Source organism: Parus major, chromosome 2 (genome assembly GCF_001522545.3).
Source record: "Parus major isolate Abel chromosome 2, Parus_major1.1, whole genome shotgun sequence".
NCBI lineage: Eukaryota > Metazoa > Chordata > Aves > Passeriformes > Paridae > Parus > Parus major.
The window spans coordinates 39,924,712-39,952,093 of record NC_031769.1 but is presented as its reverse complement, the minus strand read 5'-3'; the positions used below and the strand labels follow the sequence as shown (position 1 = coordinate 39,952,093).

At 38.3% G+C, this 27,382-nt stretch overlaps 1 protein-coding gene across 3 annotated transcripts in view; it reads right to left on the bottom strand.

Moving 5' to 3' along the window:
* The window catches only part of RBMS3 (RNA binding motif single stranded interacting protein 3), a 446,028-nt gene that overhangs the window by 316,972 nt on the left and 101,674 nt on the right, over nucleotides 1-27,382 (bottom strand). For all 3 annotated transcript variants that reach the window (XR_004495821.1, XM_019005566.2, XM_015617215.2), the window contains exon 3: nucleotides 6,933-6,991. Coding sequence is in view for 2 of the 3 variants with exons in the window: in XM_019005566.2 (XP_018861111.1) it covers nucleotides 6,933-6,991 (59 nt within the window). In the remaining variant the exon portion in view is untranslated. The remainder of the gene's footprint in view (nucleotides 1-6,932; nucleotides 6,992-27,382) is intronic.

The following is a 27,382-nucleotide window of genomic DNA, read 5'->3' as shown; positions in this document are numbered from 1 at the left end:
AATGCTGGCATGCTCCAGCTATGAGGACTTGCTGGGCACAACTCATTGAATTATTTCCTATTTCACTTCAGCAGACGTGAAAAGCATTCAAAAATATACAGACAGAAGAATTTCTGCCTCTAAGCTAAAATGAGATTTTGCAAAACACTTGCACATTTGCCAAGACATAATAATGCCTGCTGGCCAAACCAACAGGTGCCAGGAAAATTGCTTTGTTATGATACCTAAACACCCATGAACATATCATCTGTAAATTCAAGGAGACAACTATGTAGTTATTTTTAATTTACATATACAGCTTTCCCACCCCCCATATAATTTCTGGTAACTTCTTAAAGTGGTCAGATTTACAAAGCATCATAGCTCATGAGCCCAGAGATCAAACAAGCTTTTATTTGCTAAACTTGGGTGTGAATTTACACTTCATTCGTGAGGGAACAACCTCATGTTTTTTTACTGGCAATTCCTTTCACTTCATTTTGATGTATACCTGCCATCATGGTGTTTAGATGTCTCCTTTAGGTATTTTTTTTTAAGTCTTGACTCTTGGTCTCATGTGGTTCCATAGTAATATCACTTTTTAATTTAAACAGAAAAAAATATGATCTCAACCTTTACTTATAAAAACCACAGGAGTGAAAGTAAAAAAAACACTGAAATTTAACAAACATCCCAGAAATAAGACTAAAAACACCTCCAAATGTTTACAAATTTTAAACAACTAGCCTCATGTTGTTTAATGTATCTTATCAAAACATGCAGCATTGCAAGTTTGCTTTTTTCCTTTCAACTGCTTAGAAACAGGGACTCAGTGACACTGTTGAAGACTTTGTCCTTGGATCTCTGGAGATTTGGTTCTATCAGCTGGCTTGCTAACCAAAAGTGGTACAACTCAGCACAGTTTGTGCTCTCTGTACAGGAGACCCAGGAACAGAAGGACCATGCTGCAGGTCAGTGGTGAGATGGACCAGCAGAGCCACAGACAAAACTTGCGGAGCCCCTGCCACACCCTCAGCCCATGTCCAGCTAGCACAAACACCTCACTGTCAGAAAACCTGCTGAATTAAAATATTCCATGTTGCTACACTTTTAATAACTTGAGAACTATTATGCCACTGGTTATATAGAGCTTTGGATTGGATCAAAAAGAATAAAAAAAATAAGAAATGCAAACAAACAAAACTAATGCACAAAAAACCAGCACATCTATTGCTACTCTGGCACCGAAAACAGGACTGATTTATTAGCTACACAAGTCTAGAATTTCAAAATTAAATAAGTCTGTTTTACAAATTATTTACTTTCTACAAGATCCATTTCCCCTTGAAGCACACTGTGCATGCCCTCCTAGTGTGAACAGTTTACAGTCTGTGATCAGGCACAGACCTACTTGTCTGGATTTTTTTCTCTCTCAAAATGGCAATTCTGAGAATCATAAATTACACAGCACAGTTATTGTAATTCGAGCTTACTCCAAATAAAAAAATTTATTAACTAAATAGCTTTCTATGTAGCTTAGCTTTTTCTCACCAGCTTATTATTTTACATAGACTTGCTTCACATTGCTAGTCATAACCAAATTGTGCCATCTTAAGTATAGGAAAATTAACTAAAAATATAAAGTAAAAATGCATAATTTAATATAATCACAAATAACCTCCACTTTTCATAGAAAATGTCCAGAGAATACTTCATAAAATTTGGAGTTTTGAAAGTATTTTATCTAACACACATACCGAGGTATATTAACTATATGTATATAAACTCCGTTTATCAGAACACCAGAGCAGAAACCTCCAGCTCATTAAGCTCCAATGCATTAGAGCACTTAGGGATGCTGGTGAGCTTAAGCATATGAGTAGCAACACTGACACAAGGCAGGACAGACTCCTTTTGGGAGATATGAAACACCACTTTATCGTGCCATTCCAATTATCTCCAGCACTTATAGTAAGCCTCCAGTTATTCCATTTTTGTTACACAAATAAACTCTCAATTTATAAAATAGGTCATGGTAAATTTTTCGTCCTGGTCTAAAAACAGCAAGGCAACTGGAGAAATAAAATTGTATGTGATATATGGTGGGTTAGCACAGATGACCTCATGGCATTTTTTTATTTTTTTTTTACCATAAACCTACCACAATCCTAATGAATACATATCTGTATCCACAGTTTTCATATTTTAAAAATAAATAGATCATTGCTAAGAGTTCTCAACTAGAAAAATGTCATAATGAAATACTAAAATTATAAAGTCACTGTAGTTCCCCTCATCATGTTAGACACATTTCTCTCCCAAGACAAACACTGCTATTCAACATATCAAGTCACCCATGGTTTGAAAAAAACACATAAAATTAAGAATATACCGCTGAAGTCTCCTACAAATTACCGTGTTTCATAGGTTGTATTTGTTAAAAAAAAAATTTCCACAGGTGGAATTTCAGACTTTTAGTCATTCTCGTGTACTGATCTTCTAAGGTCCTAACAAAATACTCAAAATCATGCAAGCCCCTGATTAAACCAGGAAGCAAATCTGCATGCATGCAATTACAGTGTCTGCAAGGGCAGACGCAGATGACAGTAATTCATACTCTAAGAAATGGGCTTGTGCATTTGGCAGATTAACTGTTCTGTATTCCATTGCTATGAGGTATGGAAACTGTACTGCGAAACAACCATTACTCATTCCCTCAGCTCTGAGCACGTAGGTCTATCAAAGGCAAGCCAGGCTGGAGAGGGTGGGGGGCGAGCGCTGGAAAGAGAAGAGGCTACACGTTTCAGATTAACGCTTCTCTTGAATGGTTTCTTTTATTTCATTTCCCCCACTTTTTAAATTAGCAAATACAGTAGGCCCAGAAGGGGAAATGTGCGAGGGGAAGAGGGAGAGAGGGGAGGGAAAGGGAAAAAGCAAAAGCAGCCAAAACTCTCCAACTTGTTCATTAGGGGTTTTGTATTTGAACATCTGAATGAATCATGTGTCTGTTTTTCATTATTCTCCATATGTATTTGTTCTTGGCTTTGTTCAGAGATTTCTGGCCGTTTTGTCATGACTGTGCTTATTTTGTTTTATATATTGTTCTGTTACAGGGTGATTGTTACTTCTTCTCTGCCTCACTTAGCAGTTACACCACCAACAAAGAGCAATCTGAAAATGAGAGGTTATGTCAAAAGGTGTCCCTAGCTAACTCCCTTGCAGCCTATATGATTAATTTAGGTCTGACTGCTTAATTCAGACCAGGGAGAAATCCTTAGATAACACTGCTCCTTATCATGACAGAAATGTTGTGGGTATCTCTTTAAAAATCTGAGGAATAGTGGAGAATGACTTAAAGTACATCACTGAATGTTTTCCTCATTTCTCCAAAAGGAAACCTTACACTTCTTGCTAAGCAGTAACCTGTTTTAACAGATCTGCTGTTGCATGGAAGTTTTGAAATAATTTCCTTGCTAAATTAAATATTTCTACTTTCAGCTTTACTCTATACCTTGGTCAATACACAAATGACACTGAAATACATTCTGAAATCACTAATCATGCCATAATTTCTATCATCTCCTTGAATTTAATCCACCTTACTTCATTGGATACACATCACAGGATGATATGCTCATTTAACAAGATAATCTCGTACTTGGCAGAAAGTGAGTGAGACCCAAAAGACTGGAAAGGAGCAAACAAATAGTGTGTTTTTTTTCCCTTTTTGTTGTTTGAATACTGGCTTTTGTTTGGGTTTTTTTTGGGTTTTGGGGAAAGGTGGATTGTGTTGGGCCACGGGGAGATTGCTGTTTGCTGTTGTTTTTTGCTGGGTTTTTCTAAGGAATGGGTATAGACTCCACTGTTTTAGAGACAGTTTCAACTTCTGGAAAAATCTTGGAGCAAACAGTTGTGTGAATCCATTCACAGACCCTCTCAAAGGTGGTGATTAGTCCTATGCAGCACAGATTCAGAAAGAGTAAAAAATGTCATATCATAATTTTGTCTAAAAGTATGTAACCAGCCTTATGAATAGCTCAGTAATATATATTTTAGTTAAATCTTGCTTCTCTTTCATAACTTGAGCAGATAGGAGAAAAAAGGTCTAGCTGAAAATGCTGTGAAGTAGGTGTCAAACTGATTAACAGATCCAATTTTAAAAATAAGTTCTCAATGGCTTAGTATTGCACTACCTGGTGTACTGAGAGGGTTTTCTCTGAAGTCTTCCCCAGGTCTGTTATTATTCACTCTTTTCCACATTATCTTGTCCAGTGGATTAGAGAAACCATTTATTTACTGTGAAGAGGATACTAAAGAGGTAAGTGCTGCAAGCACTCTGGAGGCTTAAGATTATACTCAAATCTTAGTAAATTAAGGAGACCACAGGAAAAAAATTGGATAAAATTCAATACAGACAAATGAAAAGTTCTAGCTCTAGGAGGGAATAATCAACAACCCAGAGCAGAGCACAGAATAAGGAATGCCTGGCTGGCAGCAGCACTGCAAGAGAGTAACAAAACCAGGGAGCTATTCTGAGATATTCTGTGGCTGCACAAAACATCTCAGCTTAAACCAGCACCATTTTCCTCATGCAACACCCTGTGCCTCAGAGATGCATCTATATTTTAAATACATGTAAAATTATTTATATGTATCAACAAAGAAAAGGGTCATGTGATCACAGAGAAGACATATGAAACCCCTCTGTACTGTTTAAAATTAACAGATTTAGGTCCTCTAAAACCCTCTGCCCAGCTCCAAGTTCTTCAGGTAAGGAGTGAGAAGATTAGAGAGACCAGCAAAGTGCAATATATTGAGAAATGTAAAACAAATTGCCTTTAAGGAAAAATTTAAAAAACTAGAGTGTTCTAACTAGAAGAACACACTAGCTTAGTCTAAGGAAAAGATAAGGTAGATGCAGATCAGCCTTCACATATATATGTTTGCTGCAAAAAGGAAAGGAATAAACTGCTCTATGTGTCCACTGGGGATAAGAAAAGAAGCAATAGATTTAAATTGCATCAAGAAAGATTTAGGTTAGACATTAGGAAATGCTTCATTATAGTGAGGAGAGGGAGTGTTATCAAAGATTGCCTGAGGAGCTTCAGGAATCTCCACCACTGGAGGCCCTCGAGCAAAGGTTACAGAAATACCCCTCAGTGGTGGGTTAGAGCCGATCCAACCCCAAGGCAGGTCCTGACCACTTCAGGTCCCTTCCACTTCTGATTCCTGGGAAGCTTTTTCTTTTTATTTTGGCAGCTTTACTGAAGAGAAAGGAAATTGTACCCAGCATTTAAAGCAGTAAAAAAAAAAAAATCTATTCTTTTTTATGCCATAAAGCATACTGTTAATAAATCCAATTATGTTTATGATCTTTTAATGGCGCTACTTATGTCATAAAGATCCATCTCTGAAAATCAAATAGATACCTCTGCCCTACAGTGTAATACAACAGCATGAAAGCAAACTAACAGAAAATACCAATTCATTGTTATATGGCTCCTATTAAAATAATCTTAAAGCTAACTATAATACAAAGAACACTAAACCTAGACATTTTTCTTTCTCAAAATTTTACCATTCATATTCTTTACAATATTTTCATTTCACGTTTTGTGTTTCACAAACAGATCCATTCCTTCCCTTGTTTACCACCGGCAATGGGAGAAAAGCAAGTTTTGCTCACAAGAGTACTGCTTTATAATGCAATCCAAAAAAAAAGCAAAAGTACCACCAAATCCCAAATACAATGAGATCTTATTCCTGGTTTGATATTCAAAGAAAGAGAGTGATGTTATCAGAATTCTGACAGATGAGTGCCCCAAGGAAATCAAACGAACGTTCAGGCAAAAGAAAATGCACAGCAGAGCAACTTGTGACAACAGCCCATGACCAGCTGGGTCAGTGGGGCTTTCTAAGACTAGAACTGCAGTCTTCCAATGTGCTTTTCTCCTGAGTACCTAATGAATGCTCGTTTTGGCAGGCAACAGATAAAGTTACACACTTCTACAAATCTCAAAAGCATCTTTGGTATGGGATTTTTCTCCCATCTCATAATTTCCCCAGAACGCTTCTCTGTTGCTTCTCTTCACCCCATATCTGGCCATTCACAAAATAGTCCTAAACTGCAATGCCTTTTCTTTTTACTAAAACATATAGAAATGCTATTCAGGATGTGCTTCTTTTCAGGAGAACCCACTCTAGTAGACCTTATGACTTCAAAAGTTTTCTGTACACCTCTTGTGGAAACCTACAGAACCATTTTAAGGCACAGTTTCTCCCCCACAGACTCAGTGACACTGCAAACTCATAAATAAGTAACCATTTTAGTCCTGAGATACTACTGCACACGTTAGTCAATATTTTCCTCAGCAAATATAGCCACACACACACACACAAAACATCCTATATTACACTTAAAAATATTTTCATACATTAGCAGATATCTAGCAGAAAAATTAGGAACATAAAACTGGAAGAGGAATTATTTCTATATCTTGGTATTGCAATTTGCAGATCTATTTGTGTTATAAAAAATACTCTCTTCTTCCATTAGCATATGCCAAGACTTCGCAAAAACATAAAAATTAGACCAAGTTTTCCTTGGGAAACTTTTCCCAAAGGTTTCTCAGTTTTATATAAGAAATCAATTTGCATCACTGATGATATCATTCAAATCAGACAGCACTATGTGGTTAGAAGGTAATTTACTCTTCTGCTGAAGCAATTTGATACTTGTTCTGATTTGTGATTTTCATTTTGTTTGTTAATGAAAAAAATTAATGAGCAATGTTACTGGAAGCACAACTCAAAGCTTTGGCATTATTAAATATGTTTGTAATATACTGTGCATTATGTTGATTGCACAGTTGGAGTCAGAGCTTTGGCAGTCAAGCCACCAGTCAATCATTCAAACTGATAATGAACTCACAGGGTGGACACTTTGCACGTACCTTTGCACTGATTTGTGTTTTTGTCAAGAATTGCCTTTGTGGATACAATTTTCCCATACCTACAGAGAAAACAAAAATCAGAGGTACAAGTTACTATATTTTAGTAAAGCACATAATGATTTTTGCATGCATATGTAACACATATCCTATGAAGAGGTCTAGAGCTTTTCAAAAATGTTCATGTGATAATCCTGGAGAGATCCCTTATGCCACTACCTCAAACACCTTTATAGCTCCCCTGAAGAGCCCTTGCCACAACCTGCCCATCTCTGGTCCATGCAATGCCAGCATAAATGCCAATCATAGCAAGGATTTTAGAACACTCACACTAGTAAAGAGGCTTCTTTGACTAAATTATTTTAAGTTTGTTTGGTTTAAATACAGATGGACCACATTCCTCCAGGATTAACAAAAATGCAGGAATTATGGTCACTTTTTATACACAGGCACGCACAGCTGTGCTCATGTGTGCATTCATGTCTATGTATATACACTCCATCTAGTTTGGATAAACAGAACCTTGGAGGCTTGTGTGCATCTCCCAGCTCTTTCCAAGATGAATGTTAATACTCATTTGAATTTATATCACCTCCCATAGATAGCATGGCACTGAACTGCAATTTGATAGACTCAGCACGGTGAAGAGGGAATTCCAGCAGCTACAACTTGTTATATAAAGCAACTGGACCATAAAATAGGTATCTGTGTTTACCTCACAGAGGTTAAGACTAAAAGTGCAGACTTAATAGTGAGTATCACAAAATCTTGGGGAAAAAAACCACAGAAGATAGAACTTATGGATGAACATAAGACATCAGAAGAATAAGTAAAATAATTTTATTTCTCAAATCTCTGATGCATCTGGGTCTTTGTTGAAGAGAACTTCTCTTAAAATGCCCTTTCCCACATTTTTTAAAAATCATTATTGATATTGTGATATATTGGGCTTTCATTTTGAGGACTTTTCCATGAAACACAAGTTTCTACATCCACAAAGGACATTATTACAAAAGATTTAAGAAAATTGTGTCTTCTAATGGTAAAGCAACACCCATGGAAAAAAACCAACATCAATTATAAACCATTGAAACATATGTTAGACAAATGCTTATTTGGTTTATCTTTATTTACAGCAATATAAGTTTGGTGTTAGTGACTTCTACTTGAGATCCAGAAATCAGAAGGTAGAAAACCTTGCTGCTATTTCCTTCTCTGCCTCAGGAGGAAATCAATGTCTCCCACTATACAGAAACTCTAAGGACAGCTAGAGCACTATACCACACATTCTTCTTTGTCCTATGGTTCTGTAAAAATGCTCAGGGAACCATTTAAAAAGAAAAAAAGAAAGAAAAAAAAAGGGAAAAAGACACACACAACACCCCCCCCCAAAAAAACAAACAAAAAACCAAAATGCACACAAAGAAACAAAAACCAAACAAACAGGGAGAGAAAGAGGGAATGGTACAATAACTCAGAGTGTAAAAGAGATCCTTGGGTTTTACTCTGGGATCAAGAAAACACTTCAATACCTCACAAAAGAGAGTAGCACCTACAGGAAAGACTGGGAATGGCCTAACTAATCATTCTCTTTGATACCAGCAAAAATTTGAGACAAAATTCTCAGCTGAAGTTTCCATACTGCAAGTGACATGTAGCCATTCAGTTTAAGATAAAGGGCACTGCCTTTCCCTCTCTCTCTTTACGCTGCATTTTTGAGTGATGCACAGTGAGATTTTACATTTCACTATTTTTCCTTTCCCTAAGAACTTGCAAACACATTTGTTTCCATTTGACTTTCATTTGAGGAGGAAAAGCATGTTTGGCTTCATTTTGTTTCAGACTGCAACCAGTCAGGAGGTGGAGGAAAAACTGACCTAAGGGTACTAATAATTTGTGTATACTAAGTCAAGCCCCAGTTCAGCTATCTTTTAGGAACCAAAAAAAAGTCATACAACCCTTCCTCCCCTCCACCCCCTTTTTTCTGATTCTATAGACCAGAATGATTTTGGGCTCTGAAGGCAGGCACAATCCATTGTTCACTGCACTATGATGGGTACATGGGCAGGTAGTTGAGAATCTATTTTGCCACAGCTGGCTCCACTCCAACCAAATACATAACAGATTTAATGATAGCCATGATATCATATGCTTTTCTGACCTCAGGTGTTTCCAGAATTGGGGCCTTTATACTCACTCATGTTCCACTTAATTTTATAATTCTTTATGTACCCGAAGTTGACTTTGGCCTGTACGATATTAGAGTATGTCTTAAGAAGGCAAAGAGAAATTCAATTAAGTGATTTATAGCTGTTCAGTGGGTCAGCCTACGCAGCAGGAAATCTGGCTCGTGCAGTGCATCTTCATTTATTTGATTTACTTAGATTTAATATCAAATACATTAAAAACATGCAAAACCACACCTATCTTGTACATTAATGCACCTCTGACAGATAAATGGAAAAAGAATCCAACAAAAACCAGTGGCTAACCCACAACAACCTCAAATAAAACACAACCCCTACCAAAACTTCCACCACCAAAAACCAACACCCAGCCTCGATTTCAGTCCAGCCACTGCTAATGAATTGATATGTTGTTTCATCCAAGTCACCTGAGAGCTAGAAGTTTACATTTCTTGCCGGCAGAGACAGGCATTGGTGGTACCCCTGCTTTTATTACAGATTTCACAGAGTTATTTGCTCTGTACTGCAATCCCGCAAACACGTGGTTATGCTAGAGATTTTACTCAGAGAATTCTGTTCCATTCAGGAAATGCTTCTCCCCACATTCCAAGTTATGTGCACACCTTCACGTTTGCAAAAACAGACATCACGGTGGTAAGAGGCGCCACAATTACAAACATTGTTATAGGCAATTAGCCATATGTCGGCGATTTAATCTACTGCTATAAACCCTGAGTGCTACCACAAGAAAGTAATTGGAATTAATTTGGACACTGTTTTACTAAATATTTCAAGTAATTATTTTACAGTAATCAGAACATCAGTTCTGATGAAGAATGTTAGCTTGTGTGCTGCATGAAATCAGGAAGGTATTTTGTTGCTACAGATGCAGTCATATTTCTCTCTCTCATGTGTGAAGTGTGGTATTAAGCTATAGCTCATCTCCAAAGTCGTTTGGTTTTCTGCTTGTTTTATCTTCAGTTGCAATTTGATTCACCCAGAAGTACAAAAAAAAGTATTCAATGGGATTGTTCACAAAATTAGGATAAAATACATCACAAGAGTTTACCTCCTGTTTTCTTGTATTTAAATGGAAATTATTACAAAATTCAACAGCCTGCACACCTGTGTGTTACAAATCATAAATGTAAAGAAATAACAGGTACGGTCTCCTTGTTGTAAGAAAATGTGAGCAATATTTAATTTTCTCTTGAGTACAGTTCATGGAAGTACTCTTTCAAAGACATTGAATCAAAAATTCTGGTCATACAAGGATGACTGTAGAATTGAATACACCTCAATTCCATATTACCAACCCTTCAAAATAATGGCTGTATCATTAAGGATAACCTACTGCATCATGCTGTCCAAGGAAATGGGTGTAATGAATCTGAGAAGGCTACCTCGAGAATGTGTCTATTGAGCATTTAAATGGAAATTGCTGTTCAAAAGGTTTCCAGACACTCTTCCTGAAGTGTTATCTGAATGCATAGTAACCACTAACAAAATTGTTCAAGTGCTTTTAAAAATCCTTGTAATTGTTGATACTTAATTATTATTTTATTTTTTTTTATGTAATAATTTTCATGGAAAACCAGGTGGTCAAATTTTGAAAGTTTCCATGTCAGGAGCAACTGCACAGACTAGGACTTCACCACATCAGTGAAGAACCCATGCAGTGAAATAGTGATTAGTTGCCTTCACTGTTTCCTATAACATATAAGGGCTGCCCAGAAAATCATAAAGTTTAAAATCTGCAGGTTCCAGAATGAAGAGCTACTTGGGGAACTCATTGCCACTGCCCATGCCAATGCCCCAACAGAGACATCACTACAAAAAGCTATTGGACAGCTTCTAAGAGAGAAAATCTGTCATGAAATTAAAAGCAAAGACATGTTTGTGTCTGAGAAGTCACATACTATCAAAAACTGAGAGGATACCAGAGTAGCATCATCACATGTCCCAGTTTTAACATCAGGCACCTTCACTTCCTGCTGCTGAAACAAATTCCTATCTGGCCCAGCCCAGCCCCTTTTACACTCCAAGAAAACATTCAGTTGGGGGTGGAAATACCTTCTTACAAACATAAACAATTTTACTTTATCTTGCATATATCAGTGAAACTGTTGAAGTCACCTGACATACTCTACTAAAATGACAAGGGTCACTTAAAAACTCTTCACTTACCAACAGCAGTAACTGACACCACGTCACACAAAAGGCAGAACTAAGGGAAGAGCCCACAGAGCTCTGCACAGAGAAACAATCTCCCTGTTCAGTCCTGGCTATAGAGCTATGTCAAAAATCACTCTTGAGAGCCCCATCCCAATTGCACCCCATATTTTCAGACTACTCAGCAGGCTCAGGAAAGATGCAAGCAATGCAAAATAAGCCCTTAATGTATGTACATCAAAGCAGATCACTTTAAGAGCTTTCAGGCAGGCGGTCGATCAGCACTTACACTACAGACAAAGCTCAACGTGATCAGTTCCAGAAAGTTATTTGATAACTGCTGTTAAAAGGGAGATAGCTCCTGAAGGAAACCATTCCTCTGTGAGTAATACCCCTTATAAGATGCACGAACCTTAATCACAGCCAACCCCAAACTGAGGAGAATTGGCTGTCTCAAAGCACACAAAGAATCTGAGCCATTTCTCCTCCTGCCTGTGGAAAGCTAGGGTGCAGGGGAGGTAAGTGGACAGCTAGGGTTAGGAGACAAGTGAGATTCAGCTAAGGACTAGCTCAAGGCAGAACAACCAGGTGCCACCCACCCCACTGCTGGCAGGCAACATGCCAAGTGAGGAAGCTGGCTGAGCAACAGCTGTCACCAGGAGTTTCATCAAAGAGCAAATTTCCTAGGAGGCCAGGCTGGTGAGGACCACTCGAACTTTTCAACTTTTCTGTGTTGTTATGGGAAACAAAGCCTCTGGGATAGGCACAGCATATTCTGTCTTTTAAGGAGACCTTCAGGCTGGCCACAGCTAGCCCTGTAACACCAGATGTCTGTGGGACCAGACAGGATAAACCTCTTACCACTCACCCTGCCCTGTGCTGCACATGTGCTGCCATCCTCATCTACAAGGCAGTGGGTGCAGAGGCATGTACAAAATACAGCTTTTACCCAATTCCAACCACTGCTTGTACTCTTCAAAAAAAAAAAAAAGTGAAGCTTGGAACTGAAACTCAAGTAACCAGTGTATAGAACTCTTCCTTGCTTAGTGAAAACCAATGGAGTCATCATGTAATTTCCGAGTTCAGAGCTTAATAATTATATCCCCAGCGTCTGAGTTCACTCAAGGCCTCAAGCATTGCTCTGAGCACAATCCACCCAACTGAAAACAGTCTGCGTTTCTGGGCATTTAGGTAATGTATGCTTTTATCTTGGGAACTTTTGTACTGGGATGAATTTGACCAGCAGTAATTGGATTTAGATAAGCAACTCTGAGGCTCTTTCATTCTTGTGAATTAATATCTAAATAGCATAACCAGGTTTATTTTGTTTAAAGCAGACTCTATTAGGCAAATCATGGGTTTTGGGAGGAAATAAAGCCCACATTATGATGACCCAAAGCATGGAAAGAACTGCTGTTGAATTTCTTGGAGAGTCATTTTTCCTATAATACATTGTGACATGATCTTACAACATCAAAATACACACAAACGGGAAATTCACTCCAACTTTTTTTTTTTATATGTGTTTAAATGATAATTTCTGGGCATTTCATTGACTGCATGGCATTTTAAATGTTTACAGTTCTCCCCCAAAACACATTACTATTCTGTCCCTTAACAAAACTAAGTTCCTTTTCTGCCTTTTCTCTGTATATTATTTTTAATTTAAAAAACCCAAAAACCTGAAAAGTTAAGACAAAATCCTTATATTCACACAAAAATACAACAGCAAAACACATGCTACTCAGAGCACCTCACACAGACCTTTGCATGGCTTGAGGAACAAACAGAAGGAGCTACTTGCAGGGAACCGATGCATGTTTCTGTAAGAGCTTAATATTCAGATGCTCTGTCTTCTCTAATTTCTTTGGTCTGGCTGCCATGTTTACAAAAATCATTCCTTCATTCAGTAAAATAGAAGCTTTTGACACTCTCACAGTATCCAGCTGGACAAAATGTCCAGCACACAACCAGATAAACACATGATGCAATGGGTGAGCAACTGGCTCATGGGCTGGGCACAAAGGGTTACAGTGAATGAGGGGACATTTGGCTGGGCATGGTCACTAGTGGGGTTCCACAGCGCTCCATCCTCAGCCCAGTGCTCAAAATCTTCAAAAATGGCTTGGACACAAGACTGGAAGGGATAATAAGTTCACAGAAAACACAAAATTGGGAGGAGCTGTTGTGTCTCTCAAGGGCAGAGAGACCTCAATGAACCAGAGGACCGCGCAGACTTTGTCTGACAAAGGAAAGGGACAGGTCAACCCTGGATATACAGACAGACTGGGGAACAAGGGGCTGGAAAGCAGCACTGCATAAAGGGATCTGAGGGTCCTGGGTGACAGGAGGTTGAGCATGAGCCAGGAGCATGAGCCTGGCTGCCAGGAAGGCCAATCCTGTCCTGAGGGGTATCAGGTACAGCAGCACCAGCTGGGCAAGGGAGGGGATTGTCCTGTCCTGCTCTGGGGCAGCCTCACCATGAGTGCTGGAGGCAGTTTTGGGCACCACAATCCAAGGAAGGTATAAAGTTAACAGTGTCCAAAGGAGGGCTGTGAAGATGGTGCAGGGTCTAGAGGGGAAGCCATTTGAGGAGTGGCTGAGGTCACTTGGTCTGCTCAGCCTGGAGGAGACTGATGGGAGACCTCATTACAGCCTGAAACTTCCTCATGAGGAAGAGCAGGGGCAGGCACTGATCTCTTCCCTGTGGTGACCAGTGACAGGACTCAAGGGAATAGCTTGAAGTTGTGTCAGGGGAGGTTTAAGTAAAGGTTCTTCACCCAGAGGGTGACTTTGATTATCCTAGTGGGTCTGCTCCAATTCTTCACAGAATATTCTGTGAAGTTAGTAAGCAATTTAGACTAGCAACTTGTCCAAGAGTTTCACATAAAAAAAAAAAGGGAAAGGGACCTCTTAAATCTTTTGTTTGTACATCTAAACCAGCCCTGGACTTTCAGAAGGGATCCTGAGTAATTAGCACCAGATTCTGAAAGGGCAGATCAGCAGTTTTGAAACTGAGACCTTCTGTTTCTAGCAGCACAATTAGAAGCCTAGTTTTAAGCAGACAGTAATGAACATTGTAGCATGTGGGAAGAGTGAATTTTCAAGAGAATGTAAGCTGATGAATCACTAAAATAACATATACATATTCAATAGTATCTTCTGGCACAGATATTTACTACTAAGGGTGTAGTGATTTCACTCATATGTGGGCCTATTAGTCACCATTATCCCACATCCAATGAAAATATATTTTTCAGAACTAGGAGACAGAAAAAGTTATTAAATCCCTAAATAACTATGTTATATAACATGTCTGTAAACACTATTATTGCTTTAGACATATAAAATCCAAGATCTTACCATTCTATTGAAGAAAAGTTCCACATTAGGAGGAAAGAACCTAAAAAACTGATTCAGATTATGGATCATGCCATTTATTTTAACACTGAATTTTCATATCATATTCAGAATTCCCACTTTTCAGAAGATGCAAGCACCATTTATCTCAAATCACAGGACTCTAATGCAGCCCCAGAAGGCTGTGTCAGGTCCTTTGGTGCCCTTCTATTGAAGAATAGGGAAAACTCGGTAGTTTTTAGTGAAGTTTGCTTCTTGTAAAATTTCAACAACCTCAGAAAGATAATCCTGTAAATAAACAGGCATGTAAAGAAACACCTATAAATAAAAAATTCCTCTGCTGTTAGAATTGTAGCTTTCATTTCCAAAGGAAAATCTACTGCTATTATAGCCCAGGAATGTGTTTCACCTTCACCCTCACTAAAGTGAAAGACATGTCTCACGTTAAAGTTAGAAATGTATTTACAAGATAACACATATTTACCAAGAGAGTCATAATTCACAATCAAACTAATCTGCATTTATCTATTTATATATGAATCTTCACAGTTTCATATGAAAGTGTACAGACTTGAAGGCTTATTGCAATTGTTTTAAGTACTTGAGAAATTAAACCAGATAAAACAGAAGCTAAAGTAAATGAAATTTAACAGACATTTGTTGAAATAGTAAGACCTTGAAATTTCAGACCTGCAAGATGTATATCATTTTAGTAGTTCACAGGTAACTTTTCCTGTAGCATTGTCCATTCCTTTGCCAGAATCAGAATAAGAATATTCTTTTCAGCATGCAAATGAAATTAAGTGGTTTAATCCTACACTTTCAGAAATCAAAGATAGTTTTTTCATTGCTTTCAGTAGGTACAGACTCAAATCCTATGACAGAATTTATAATAAGGCTATCACACCCTTGTTACCCAGGACAGAATAAAACACCACTTACTAATGTGACACTCCTCACAACAGCCTGACATTTTACAGAGTTTTTCCTCTGCTTGCTGCAAGCAAGACACTTGACTATTAGATGCAGTTGCTATTCTAAATGCTGTTTATTCTTAATTAGTGCTATGTATTATGTTCATATTAAATCTGTATATTTAAATATTGAAGCTATTTAAGACTGTTTAAAAATTGATTACATTATTGTATATCATATTAAAATTATGACATTTATGTTTTTACTCTGATAGAAAGCTATGTTTTTCCCTCACAGTTCTGCCATGACAAATAACCAGTGTTAATAATTAATTAGCAAAATATTCTACAGTTGCTAAATTAAGTACGGAAAACGAAATTCATGCACAAATTAATAACTATGATTTCATGCAGTACAGTTCAGTTCTTTTTCTGGGCCATCATTAAATCTTCAATTACTAATTATTCCACATTTTCAAGAATTCAGATGTCTTAAAAAATAAAATGCAACTTTTGTTTGCTGTCACTTAGCAGTGCCTCTAAATTTACTGTTTGATAGGAGGCTCTGTTGGGAAGACAGTTTAAGGATCTGAAATCCTTCATAGAATGAGATGTGGTTTACTGTAGCTTGTTATAATAATGCCCTAATTTTCAAAGGGCAGTGGATTTATAAAAAGTCCAAATATTTTCTACTACAAAAACTTTGCTCATTGGCATTGGAAATAAAAAAAAAAAATTAAAATGAAGCAGTTCTTCAAACTTGAAGAATTTCCTCTATCCAACACTTGTATTATTTTAGATATTGTGGAAATAGCCCCCCTCCTCCTCAACATATCATTCCAAAGTGTGAAATTTATTTGCTTTGTATGTTCTAGCATGCTGTGCTGTCTTGAATCCGATTTCTCATTCACAGTCTTGCTTACTTACGGAAGATTCATTGTTAAATTACAGTTGGTATGAACCAGCACGCCAGCATACCATGATATTAATCTCTGAAGTGTTCAATCATTTAACAATAGCCTCATTATTCAAGGGAACTCTGAGAATTCAGTTTGTGAAGATTTTCTGACATTTCACTAAAACAATTTGCTCTTAAAATAATTCAATGACTGCAATATATTGTAATATATATATATGTATGTATATATATACACACACACACATACAGCCCTCAATCAGATGGTTCCTTTCTAATACTAGACAAGAAAAAGAAGAGGAATTGAAAAGAAAAGGAATTCCAGATAAAAGCAAGAGCTCCAGCTACCACCAGGGACTGTGAACTCAAACTGATAATTTAAAGCTAAAGCATTTTATAGGGTTCACACAGAGGCCACTTGAGTCAAATGTGTGAGTGAGACTTCTTGAGTTTACACAGCTCCCATTTCATTATTTACAAGTTAGAAAAATCCAGGTACTTGGGTAGTCTTTAAAGACAATACAGTTTTGAGAGGAACTGTTTCTTTAGTATTTTACATTGCAAAATACCTCATTCAGGAACTACGTCATATAAAATATTCTTTTTCTTCAATATATTTATTTTAATCCTTTCATTTCCAGAGCTGGAATGTTACAGTTGTATTCATTTTCCAAAGGCTGAACTTTGAAAAAAGTGGCACAGAGAAGCATATTTTTTTTTTCTGCCTGAAATTTTGAAGAAGAAACAATGAGAGCTTGGATTTGGATTTTTACAATTATGCAGGCAAAAGTTCACACTGCTTACCCAGAACTGGGACAGAATACCTCTGGGTTTGAGTTCCTTTGAATTTTAATTCCATATGGTATATTTATAAAAGCAAAGATTTTTTAGTCCATTTATTTGTACAACTCTAACATAATGACAGGCTCAGGAGAGTGTGTGAAAACAGATTTGATAAGCTATTTGTTCGTGGTATTTTTAAATACTCATGCACGTGTACAATTTCAGGCATGTTGAACTTAAACAGGATGAGCAACATTTCTCAAGGTTAAATTATGTTTGTAGGCTCACAAATTAATGTTCTTGTTTGGTGTGGAAAGTCCTCCCTACAGCCTCGACACAGCAAGCAAATGCGCTCAGGACTACAAGTGCATGTTGCCAGTCAGCCAGGGCTTCACTTTCCTCAGTGCAAAACCTGTAACAATCACAATAATTAGCTTGAAGAAGACAAATCTGCTCTGGCTGGTAACTCACCACAGCTCCCAGGTATTCACCAAAACCTTCTCTTGAGTGATGGTTATGCCAACAATTAAATTCAAATTAGGTGAAGCTGCATGAATCATGTAATAATATTTTTTATGTTTTCAAATCCACTAAAACCTTGCAAGTGAATGAAACATTAAATTAAGAGTCACCTGATACAAAAACACATTTACAGGTTTAAAAAATATATTTAGTTTAGAGTCTATGCCAATTGTATAAATACTTCTTCATTCTATTATCCAAAGACAGATGGACATATTAGCCTCACTACGTCAGGTGGATAAATATCTTTGGAGGGGAAAAGCTTATTAAAAACTTCCCTTTGGATCAGACTCTTGCTTTCCAGAAATGTGGTATCCTTCTGCTGGCTCCAAGGGCTGCCCTAATTCACACCGATAAAGCAATTGCTTCATGTCTTTAAGTGCTGAAGTTCTACTTCAAGAAAACATCAAGGGGCAGGTTGTGCAGCATAACTAGCACATCCTGTAGCTCTCTGATCATCAGTCAACATTTCTGAGCCTAAGAAAAACAAAATTTTAAAATTTTAGTTAACCAAAATCTCAGGGTTTGTGCCAACTGCTCCCACTGGACACCTTGGCCATGAGTCTTCTACAGAAGAAAAGCCAACACTGGCAATTGCTGTGCTCTGCTGTAGTTCACTTTGTGCTCAAAAACAGCCAACAAGGACCAGGAATGGATGAGACAAGCCATGGGATTCACTAAGAAAATAAACTTATTATATCCATAGAGTCTTCTGTCCTTAAAAGGACATTTGGTTGGTCCTGCTAAGCAGAACCCTAGATGGAAAGCAATAAAGAGATGCATTGTAGCCCATCCTTGCTGAAATATCCATGGGCAGATCTACAGAAAGGAACAAGAATTTAAATATTTTATGTTTCTGCTGAAAATTTTTACCCCAGGAACAAAAGACTCACTGAAAAAACACAGTGAGCCCATTTTGAAATCTGATGAGTAATGCTGAATTTGGAAGCAATTTAACTTCAGTTGCTTGGGAGCCCCCAAGAAAAGACTTTTGTATATTACTGGCTTCAGGCATTTTCAAATAAACTAATTAAATAAGATACAATCCTCAAACCATATAAAGATACACATGGAAAATCTGAGACCTCATTCTGAGTATTGGGCATACTTTGAGAGAGAAAGAAATGTGATTCACTGGGATAAATCCACATCTTCCAGAAACTGGTCAAGGAGCATAGTATTGTCAATTGCCCTTTAATGCACTAGAAAAGGTTATGAAGTTTATTATAATGTTAAAAAATCACAAATAAATATGAGACATCCTTTTCTTTTACTTATATATTTCAAGCCTTTGCAATAGACTCAGGCTATATTTTCATGTTTCTCTTTAGAGCCATGAGGGAAAGAAACCTACTTTTTTATAAGAATTGAAAGACGAGATCTCTACCTTATCACATGCCTAAGGAACTAAGGGTTTAAGAAACAAATACTGTGAACCTAGCAATAAAATTTTGAGGCATGGCACAACCAAGGGCTACATCTTCATCAAATATTAGTGAACAACCTCAGTGAGGGTAAGAACGCTGCTTGACAGTTGCATGGTTTGTGTCCCAGAAAACAATCCCAAGAAAAAAAAAATATAGCAAGAAAAAAATCCAGCCTATGATCTATTCCCCACTTTATAAAGAGTTGTATTTAAAGGTAGATGAAAACCCCAGAGCTGACCCCTCACTATTATCACACAAATAAATAACAAGTATAGCCTATACAGATGAATTATTTTCCAGCTTATCTATTCTGCCAAATATAATCTCCCAAAGGTGCTGGGTTTAAAAATCAGTAACACAAAATTTACAGTGATCATCTATAGCAGCAAGCTGACTACTTTTTGAACATCCCATCAGAAGCAGTGAAAGCACAAAGCCTATGTAAAAAGGTCACAGTCATTCTTCATGGACTCAAACACACATTTGACAAGAATTCGGCAAGTATTCTGCAAATATTTACAACTGTGAATGACTGAGTTCATATCCTGGATGGTCTTGAATGCACCCAATGGCCAGCTTTCATCAACCTAGCACTTGCAGTATCAGACCATACATTTATGCATTCCTGAAACATCTTATTCATCAATAGCATTTGTACCCTTTCCTCCCACTTACTCAGACCTTGGGAGTTTCTGACCCTTTCCCCTTCTGCTGTTCAAGAAAGAAAGTTCTCAAAAGACCAACATCTTGAATAAGAAACCAAGGCAAAAGAAAAGGTCTGCTCTAGCTACTCATTTCCCATATGCCTTTGCCCTTCGCTTTACTTGGGCTTGCTCCAGAGACCACAGAGATCAAGAGAAAAACCTGTGGATTTGCCCTGTTTTGCAATTCCTGAGAGCCATTAAATGTTACTCTACATGCAACATTCCATTTTGTAAGACAATTTCCTATGTTCAGACTTCAGTTTCTTTTTGATTCCCACATTCTCAGGACAACAGTTTCTTTGTCCAAGCTTCCATGTTTATGGTATGTTATCTTATCTCTGGTTTAGCCTTTAATATTGAGCAGAGTCAGGAAAGAATCATCCTCTTGTTTGAGATGCAAAGGTTTATGTCTGCTTACATTTTTAAGATACACAAACATACTTTAAAAAGTCTAAGAAAATATACTCTTATTAATGCTGTTATCTGAATGATGATATTTAACACCAGTTGCAGCTTAGTTCCCTTATCTCCCCTGTGAAATAGCTTTTTTTTTCCTCTAGGATGCTGTCATTTTAGTCTCATATCAGAGCTTGAAAAAACTTTCAAGTTTTTTTTAAGCTCTGCAAAAGGAACAGCAAGGTTGGATTAGAAGGAAAATCGCAGAAATGAGAGTGAAGCAAACTATTACAGCAGGGGCAGGGAGGAAGGAGAATTTTCATAGCCTCAGGGCCACCCAAAGTTAAGAGACACTCAATGTCGCAGTGAAACTGATTCAGAGAAGAGACACAAAAGCCTAAGAGTGGAGAATGTCAGAAAAATTCAAGCTTTTGTCTGAACTCCACCATCTGCACCTGCACATGGTGAGGAACACAAGGAGCCATCCACACCACAGTCATGCCAGTTTTGCAGGAGAACGTGGAGCTACCTCAGCTGGTTTTGACCTGGTCCCAGGTTTTATGGCATGGGTTTAAAACCCAGAAGCATCTTCAATAGAGGCTCCTTCAGGAACTGCACACTGTGAATGTGAAATGCACACTACTGACTGAATTCTGCATGTTTGTTCTCCATTTAAAAGAAAAATGCACTTTAAAAAAGAAAAAAAGAATCATCATTTGTTTAAAACCCAGGCAGTACTCTCCCCAATCTCCTCATGTCCCCCATCCCTGACCTTCTCCCAAAGACTGATTTCTCGCCCACCTCTAAGATTAGTATGTTCAAGACCTGCTCAATTTTGGCAGGGGGGAAAAAAAAAGCCACCTTGAACAGAAAGCCTTTTGAGCCTTCCCTTACTTTTGAAGCCTTTGTATTTTTTAATCCCAGCTCTTCCAATTTTGTATCCCTTTCCCCTCCTCCCCTTCAGTGGAAATTTTCTACTCTTTACAAGCCTGGCTCTCTGCAGAAAATTGATTTCCCCTAGGATACAGCCATCCTACTGTTCTATGCATGGTCATTAATGACCATCCTGTTCACCACAGAGACAGACAGACACGGTGGCACTCCTCCCAGCTCCTTAGCACAGAAAGCACATGGGGAAAAATTCTAACAGCCTCAGAGCTCAACCATTCCAAGAGTTCATCGTCCCTGGAAAACACCATACAAAATCCCCAAATGAGCTATTACAAGAATAAAATGATTCTTGCTGGTTTCTGTCACTCTTTACTTCCACTGCATTAGATTGATTTTTTTTTTTTAAATCTCTCCCAGGTTAACAACCATTATGTAGTTTCCTTTCTCCCAGAGGAGGTAGTTCCCTTCTTCCTCCACACAGGAACAAATCCTAATCAGATGTTACTTGGACTCCTACAGATTTTACCGGAGGACTGGCATCAGGCTATCCAAGGTCAGAATGCATTTCAGCACAGATTGCACAACCTGCCTGAAGATGTGAGAAAATACATGGGTGCTGCATTTCTTGCCATTTTAGCTGCTTCACAAGTAATGCACCTGCTGGCTTCACTATTCCTGGGAGATCTGCTGCCTCACATCTGACTGCAGCTGCATCCCATCCTTGGAGTGACAGACAATTCTCCCCTTAACTCTCGGTGTCTCTGATGCCAATGGGTAAAACAAAATGACTGTACTCACAAAACTGCTTAAAAAACTGCTTAAAACTGCTTTTCTATAAACATCTTGTGGATAGACTCTGATTCCCTATCTCCTTCTTGACCCATGGGGTTCTTGCAAGAATTTCCTTTGTCCCTGCTGCTACAGGGAGGTACAGTGAAGGACTCAAAGTCACAAGCCACATTTCAGCAGGACCAAAAATAAGGAAAAATATTCATGAAGCCTAAAGATGGATATAGAGCTGGCTTTTGTGGGTTCTGTTTAGTATTCAGCTTGGTCCCAGTGTATTCACACTAAATAAACAGGAGCAGTGTCTCTAAATCAAAATGTAAATTTTAAACAAAAGAAAACTTTTTCAGTGACTATGATCATAAAAAGCCCAGCTCTAAAAATTAGTCCTGAAACTGGAAGAGGGCCTTAGCTACTGAACTGCAACTTGATCTGAAAAATGTCAACACAGCGAATGCTTGATGCAGTGCTTCAGAAAAGCTGGGGTGGGGAACTGCCCAAACCAAGATGTTCATATTTAAATCTCACGTTGTCCAGGTACCCTTTGCATATTGTGCTGTGATTTCTTTGTGTAATTCTCAATAGTGCTGGCTGATATTAACCAAGGAAATCCTCTGCATACAAACAGCACTGTAGGTCCCATAAAATCACACGCTTTGTGGAAATTTCCAAATACCTTGATACAATGTGGGTGAGCTAAGGATAAAGTTTCAAGCCTGAACTCCATAATTTCCTGTCTTTTGCTGGTCTACGCAGCCCTTTAATGTTACGTTAATATCATTTCTGTGGGTGTGATCGAATTACCCGCCACTCCTGATGCCAGCATTAGTGGATTTCTGTGTAACAGGAGAGCACACTTTACTGCTCATACTATTACTAAATACCATTAAGCAGAGCAGCTGAAGCCCTCCTGATAGCAGGACTGGAGGGCTACCTCGTAAGGAGGGGACAAGCACTTTACTGCTGGCACACAGCCTGAATCCCAAGAGCCCTCAACACATCCAATTTGCTTCGATGTCCCCACCAGGCAGCCTGCCACAGCATATCCCTCAGCCAAAAAAACATCCCCAGGCCTGTAAGTCTGCTGAGATGCAGAGATCTCTCTCCCAGATCTCTCTCCAGAGTCCTACATGATGCTGCCGTGACTTGGCAGCCTGAAAAGATAGAGATGTTTTTACTTGACGACCTTTTGGCTCCAGGTGCAACACAGGGCTGCTAAACTGTCTACTGAGAGCACGCCTCACACACTGGTGACAGCTACTAACTAGTGGCACAGTGCTTTAAAAATCACCTTCTGAAGTCTTTGTGGAGAGATTAAAATGCCACACGTACGTGAATTGTAAAAACTCCATGGCAGCCTCCAAAGGGAAATTGAACATGAGTTTCTCATCAATACCTTTGCACTGCTAAACAGTACCTCCAAAGCAAATTATGAGCCTGACTACCCTGCAGACACATCCCTCTTTAGAGGAGGGTTGCATTAGAGAAGAGGGAGACAAGGAGCAATGGAAAAAAGAATGAGGGAGAATGGGGAGTTTACATCTGTTCCACATAGTTGGCTCATTACACACTGGCAGACAACGTCATACAAGCAGTTGCAATGGGCTGTAGTTACACTTCCTGCCTCTCTAATCCACCTCTTCCTCACCACAAAATGTCTGTATGCTGCTATACTTGACCAGTGGGAGATTCAGCTGCTAGCACTGAACTAACAGCAGCCCCATGGCCTCAATGGACCATGGGAACAGCACGGCAGGGCCACAGGAAGGGTAAGAAATGTAGTCTTGTGATTGAGAAAAATTCTTGATTCTCTATATCTACATTCAGTAAGAACCAACAAACAAACAGGAATCTTAACTAACACTTGCAAATCCCATGGTATAAAAGAGACAGTGTTTTCTTACCCTCCATGAAAAGAGAGTTGGAGCAACCACAATTCCTGAAAGTGATGATAGCTGTATCATTACAACCTGCCTCCTGCATCTATAAGACCTGCTAACAATTTTGTCTGTAGTCCAATTCTTATTTTAGGCAATGACCAAATACATGGCATGAGTATAGTGCACTGCTTTCATTTAAACCACACCAAGAACTTGGTCATTTTCCATTTTTTCCACCATTGGCATAATTTTTCCTTTCCATCTAGAAGCATTTGCCTTGACTTCATCTTATTCTGAGTCAAAAGATTGTCCTGTATGAATCCTTCAGGTCCTTGAACTGGCATTATGTTCACATATGTGATAGGAATTCATTTGTTATAAGGCACTTCATTTGTTCCTAAGGCACTTAATAAACTTTATATTGAAATGTTTGTGCTAAATTATTAATATTTTAAAAACTTCTTAGCCATAGTCCATTTAATTGGCAATTCTAAATTTGGTGTTGATTTAAGTAAAGCAGCGGAGACCTGACACATTGAAGGTGAGTGGAGAAATTATTAGATATGGCTTAGATCCAAATTCCTCACTTTGAAAAGTAAAGATTCAAGAATGCTGCAGTTTTCTCCTTCCATGGGGTTTTGTTGCTCACAGGCATGATGGACAGACATGACTTAAAATTACAGGTAACCAAAACCAGGGATTTAGGGATGAGCTTCTGCCATAATTTCAGTACCAGCGTTCTGTGATCTCACAGAGTGCATGTGACACCTCCTGACACTCCTACTTAGACACTACAGCAGCTTTTGAGTATTCTCCTTTGAGTATTTGAGTATTTTGAGTATATATTGAGCTTTTGAGTATTCTCCTGCTCAAGAACACAGATATTCCAGTATTACAATACATCCACTTAAGGACACATACAAAATCTAAATATAATAACGAATGTGCATAAACAAAAAATAGTTTTAAAAACATTTAAATGATGCCTGCAGTCCTTGATGAAATCATCCAAAGGCTGGAGAAAACTGTCTTACAATCAGATGCTTAAATTGCTCCATTTATTTGGATTCTTAAAGAAAAAAATTCTGAGAAGTGACTGCATAAGTGCATCTGAGAGAAGAATGGAGCAAGAGACTCAGAGATATCTTTAACCTCATTATACCAAGAATGAACAGCAAAAAATTGAGACCAGAAACTTGATTTGCAAGTGGGTTAAAAATTCTGACCAGGGAACATGGTTAACAGGAAGAAAATCTTAGCAACAGTGGTAGGTTTGCTGTAGTTTTCATATCTTCAGTTCCAGAGTGGGTGCTTTTCTAGAACACATTCTTTACATCAAAATAAATTTCTATGTTTAGCCCAGGAGCAAAGGAATGAAATTTACAGATCTGAATCAACCATAGAATTATGGTAGAGCATCCCTTGGTCTCTTCTGGATCTTAAATTCTATGACTTTGTGAATAATTTTATCCCTTTTAATTATTAGTTCCCTACTATAAAGAAGCTAAAAAGTTAATGTTCTTCTTGAATCAATGAATTACAGAAAATAATTGAAGTTTCATAATTGGATTATAACCCCAGGAGAATATGGAAATGCTGAACTGGGAAGCTGAAGTAAGGAAAGCATGTCTGTTTTCTTTTTTCTTTTTTTTTAATGTGATCACCAGGCAGTAATAGCCATAAATGCTTCACTTATTACCTGTATTACACTGAAACAATAACATGTCTGTGATCCTGCAATAACTGCTATTTGAACAGACTGCTGTGCTTCCATGAAGCTTCCACAGAATTGGGTGTCTGGTGGCAGAAATCTTATTTCAGACTAGGTCCTATAATTCCACATAGCTATTGCCTTCGTTGTCTTATTCAGGGTTGCTCCCAGAGCTGTGGCTAGATTACCTTCCAAGAGAACCAGAAAGCAGAGATCTCCACATTCTCTAGAGCTCATGATGGGGACACAGAAAATAGATGTCCAAGACAGAAAAAACCTTTTTAGATCTCTGTCAGTTCAACATCTTTTAAAAATTAGGCTCATAGCATTCTATCGTTCCACTGTCTAACGAGGCAAATAGAAAAACCTCTGACACGGTTGCAACAATTCTAAGAAATTCCTTCTCTAGTGAACATCTTTAAAAAAAATTAAAGCCTTTACAGCTTTTAACACAAATCTACTAGCAGCACTTGTCACACAAATAATTCTGGGAAGTTACCAAATACTTGGAATGAAGGACATTGCATGCTACATAGCACAGAGCTCTTGTCGATGCTTGTTTGGAATGGTATGAGAAAGTCTAGCGGCTGAGCACAATGACATTTTTGTTTTCGTGCTGATAATATTCAATAGCCTTGCCACCAAAGTTGGCCTGCCACTTCCCCTTGCATAGAAATTGTAGGCATGCACTAAGGTTTTTGCCATTAGCTGGAAGCGGTGCCCAGGTTATTCTTGGTTTGGGGAGGGGGGGTGTTAAGCATAGCTGGTATTGTTTTCTTGCAGCAAAGCTTTAGGACAATGTAGTTCTCAAACAGAGCAGAACATTATCTGCGTCATACCTTCAAGGAAAAGGTTACAGAAACATTTCTGCTACACAAATGTCAGAACGTGAACAGCATGTCTCCATCTCCTCTCAAAAGCTGGTGACTCCTAAGGAGTACAAACCACATGCCAGTCACTGAACTTCCGTCTCCACTCTCTGCACATGTGAGACAGCAACTGGCTGTGCTCTCCCACTGCTGCCATCGACTCTCAAAGGATATGAGATCAGAAAGACACGCTGAACCTGACACCATGGAATTTAGGAGAACAAACACCAAAAATGCAGACAAATCTAAAACACATGGATAAGCTTCAAAACAGAAGAAATAAAGATAACCAGAACTTGCACTGCCACTAAAAAAAACCCTAACAAAACACCACTGTGACGTAAAGGACAGCAGTGAAGCAACCTTTATCAAACCAACAGCATTTCAGCCAGCCCCCTCACTGGAAAACAGAAGCCAAGCATCAGAGTTTTACAAGACACATTAAGGGGCTGAAAAATTCAGACTGTCAAGAGATCCATGGTTATGGAAGCCCTTTCACAGACAACATCCACATTACAAAAATAGACACATCCAACAGACTTGTATGGTGGAGAGCCTGTCTGCCTTTGGACAGTTTCTGGCCATGAGCTCTTTCAGACTCAAATGGCTACAGCAGTAGTCTCGTGAATGGATGGTGATGCCACGGTTGACCGACTGCACAAAAAATACGCTGGAGAAGTAAAGAAAGAAAGAAAGAAGGATAGAAATGGTAGAAACATACATCTCAAAACAGGTTAGAAGAAGCTCATTAACCGTGTTGCCCTCCTATCTCAACACCACTCCTGCACAGTAAGCAAAACAAGTGGCTGGTATGGTTATGCCCTTCACACTCCTACAGAAAACTCAATATTTCTGAGTTCTCTTTTTAGTTGTGGGGTTATTTTTTTTTCTTTTTCTTTCTTTTTTATTCCACAAGGACTTTAATTAAAATTTATC